The sequence below is a fragment of the Gekko japonicus genome, unplaced genomic scaffold, assembly GCF_001447785.1.
Source record: "Gekko japonicus isolate JY-2015 unplaced genomic scaffold, Gekko_japonicus_V1.1 scaffold503, whole genome shotgun sequence".
Taxonomy (NCBI): domain Eukaryota; kingdom Metazoa; phylum Chordata; class Lepidosauria; order Squamata; family Gekkonidae; genus Gekko; species Gekko japonicus.
In genome coordinates this window covers 55,705-59,289 of record NW_015165844.1, presented here as the reverse complement: position 1 = coordinate 59,289, position 3,585 = coordinate 55,705, and the positions used below count along the sequence as shown (strand labels likewise).

The following is a 3,585-nucleotide window of genomic DNA, read 5'->3' as shown; positions in this document are numbered from 1 at the left end:
GAGCTCCCGTCTCTGGTTCCAGCTCCTGCCAACCTAGCAGTCCGAAAGCAAGAAATTGCAAGTAGATAAACAGGGACCACTTCAGTGGGAAGGTAACAGCGTTCCGTGCGCCTTGATGTTTAGTCATGCCGGCCACATGACCACGGAAATGTCTTCAGACAGCGCTGGCTCTTCGGCTTGGAAATGGAGATGAGCACTGCAACCCTAGAGTCGGATTCAACTGGCTTTCGAGCAAGGGAAACCTTTACCTATATACCATATGGGGTCAAGATGATTACTTCCAAGCCTACTGTTAGGTGCGTGACTCAGGGCTGGCAGCAGCATACCCTCAGGTGGGGAAGCTGCCGTGCCTCAGGGGTCCTGCCAAGGTCCACTGCCACAAGCCCCACCACCACCACATGGTTCCTGGGAAGGAAAGGTTGCATTCCTGGCAGGCACAGTGTCGTGTTCCTATTGGTGCACACACCACCCAACACAGTCAGTAGGAAGGTTCACAAATGGGCAGGGGAAGACAAATGGGCAGGGGAAGAAAGGAAACACAGGCAGGCAGGGATGGGGGGTGGGCTGGAAGGAAGGCACGAGTGGGGGTCCTGGTGGGGGTCAGGAGGGAGAAAGGTCCTAGGAGGAGAGGAGAGGAACTGACATGTGGAATTCACTGCCACAGGAAGTGGTGGCTGCTACAAGCAGGGACAGCCTCAAGAGGGGATTAGATAACCATATGGAGCGGAGGTCCGTGGACCATGAGTGGCTATTAGCCACGATATATAGATGGAGCACTCTGTCTGCGACAAGGGTGCTCTGTATTCTTGGTACTTGGAGGGGGGCAACAGTGGGAGGGCTTCTGGAGTTCTGGCCCCGCTGGTGGACCTCCCGATGGCACCTGGATTTTGGCCTCTGAGTGACACAAGAGTGTTGGACTGGATGGGCCACTGGCCTGATCCAACATGGCTTCTCTTATGTTCTTAGAGGAGAGGAAGAGCCGAGGCACTCTGTGCTCGGGGCCTGACAAAACCTGGAACCGGCCCTGGTGTGATTCATGCCAAGTATTACGCCTTGTGGAAGTGACGGCCCATGACAGAAGAATGCCAATACTTCTCAATGTGCACCACTTGGAGGAAGAGCCGAAGCACTCTGTGCTCGGGGCCTGACAAAACCTGGAACCGGCCCTGGTGTGATTCATGCCAAGTAATACGCCTTGTGGAAGCGACGGCCCATGACACAAGAATGCCAATACTTCTCAATGTGCACCACTTGTTAGGAGATGGTCCCTTATACTTTATTAAGTACGCACCAGCACCTAGAAGAGGTGCCACTCCCAGCTGAGGGGAGACGTGTACATGGGGGAAGAAACGGCTGTCTGACTTCAGGAAAGGCAGAAGCAAACAGACTGCTGTTACATTGACTTAAGCGTCCAGAGAAGCATGAGGGGTACAGGGTTGCTTTCTGTCAGGGAAACTGAGATGGGGCTGTAAGTCTGCAGCCTTGTAGGACTGCCTCTTTGCAGAGAACTGTTGTCTTCATGCTCTGCTTATAGGATTCCTGGAAACATCTGGCAACTGTGGGAAACTGGATGTTGCAAGCCATCCACGAATGTCATCTTTAGCCCCAGTTTGGTGTAGTGGTTAACAGCGCGGACTCTAATCTGGGAGAACAGGGTTTCATTCCCCACTTCTCCACGTGCAGCTGCTGGAGTGACCTTGGGTCAGTCACAGTTCTCTCAGAGCTGTTGTGGAAAGAGCAGTTGTTGAGAGAGCTCTCTCAGCCCTACCTACCTCACGGAGTGTCTATTGTGGGGAGGGGAAGGGAAAGGAGATTGTAAGCCGCTCTGAGACTCAGAGTGAAGGGCAGGGTATGAATCCAATCTCTTCTTCTCTCTTCTCTTCTCCTTACAGAAATTGATATAAACGTGAAAATGAACGGATTAATGAATGAACGGTCTGGGCAGACCTTTGGCCTGATCCTGCAAGGCTTTTTGATTTCACGTTGTTTTATGTGTAGTACCTGCTTGATATAGTTGTAGATATCTCACAGACCACTTGCTCTGCAAAAGCACACAGAATGCAACGTTTATTTTAAAAACAACAATCCTCTCTTATAAATATTATACACAGGAACCCTCTAAATAATCCCCTCTCTTCATTCAGATAAACAGACCATAATTTTAAATTCTAAAAGCAGTAACATTTCCCCCCCGTCAAAACCAAAAACGCCCTGGGTGCTCCTCCCTCTTCAGAATCGCTGTTTCTACGCTCTTCACAAGTAGAAAAGTTTGTCGGCAAGTTCCAGGCTTGGCTCTTGGTGGATGCTCTGACCGACCAAGAAAGTCAGCTTGTTGGCGTACTGACAAGGAGCCGGCACTCTGATGAGGCCCTAGAAAAAAAACAGGAGAAGGAGATCAGACAGCCTGAAACATGAATGTCCGCTGTGAGCAGCAAGCTGTTTCCAATGTTCCCAAATATATGAAATGACAAACTGTTTATTGTTTAGCCGCTGATAATCCAGGACAAATCACCTATTTTTGCATTAATAAAATATAAACAAGAAATGGCTTTCAGTATAATGACAGCTCTTTGTTCTTTTATTTAGGTTTGAAAAAAAAATTCTTATGAGGTTGAGAGAGAGAGAGAGAGAGAGATTCTTATGAGGTTGAGAGAGAGAGAGACAGAAAGACAGACAGACAGACAGAAGATGCTTGGCTATATTGGTAAAGCGCTTCTACAGCAAACTGAATCCCAGAAATCAGCATAAATGTCATCTAAAACAATTGATTAGTAGACAAGCCTGAAAAGGGGACATTATTTAAATTACGTCCGCACTGCCAATAAGCCCAGCATGTGAAGGATTCAAAAAACACAATCAAAACAATAAAAAAGAGTAATACAACATAAGAACAAGCAAATTGCCAACAAAATCCACAAATTGGAGTTCAGCAGCACAGTGATCCATGCTATCTTCCTCTGTCTTTTCTGAAGCACCACGCTGGGAAGGCGCTTTCACAGTCACCTAATCAGTATCACAAAGTCACTGCCTCTCTACCTGATGGGTGAGAACCCATACAGCTTTGGTGTATTTTTGACAAAGGAACAACTTGTGTTTTGAAGTTTTTGTATATTTAACCACTGATGAGGACAGCATTGTCGAAACATAAAATGCAACAGGATACAGATTAACAATACAAGCTGCACAGTGCAGCACAAATCAGAACGGTGACGTTTTTAGGTGAAAAGAAGGCATTTGATAATGTTGAATGGCACCTTAAGGTCTGTCTACTCTTGTACAAACCTACCCGTCCCACTGCAGTCATCTTCTGAATCTCTGCTTTGGTTGTCCCTGCTTTCTGAGGCTAGATGGAGGGCAGCCCAAGAGAGGGCCTTCCTCATCAAGACACCCACATTATGGAACTCCCTCCCCAGGGATAGTTGTCTGTCCCCTTCTATCACCGTCTTCCACCAGTGGGTAAATACCTGTTTGTTGCATCTGGTCCGTCCTTCTTGCCTTGTGTTTTAATCTGCTGTTTGGGGCCTTCTCAGCCAGGCCACCGAAGATTTGGAACTCCCTTCTTAGGGAGAGCTGTCTGTCTCCCTC

The 3,585-nt window shown here is 47.9% G+C and overlaps 1 protein-coding gene across 1 annotated transcript in view; it reads right to left on the bottom strand.

The window, feature by feature from the left end:
• Nucleotides 1-2,253: 2,253 nt before the first annotated feature.
• The window catches only part of PIWIL4 (piwi-like RNA-mediated gene silencing 4), a gene marked incomplete at its 5' end in the record, with an annotated part of 51,556 nt that continues 50,224 nt past the window's right edge, over nt 2,254-3,585 (bottom strand). The window contains 1 exon segment of the mRNA XM_015411044.1: nt 2,254-2,370. Within this exon segment, the coding sequence (XP_015266530.1) occupies nt 2,254-2,370 (117 nt within the window).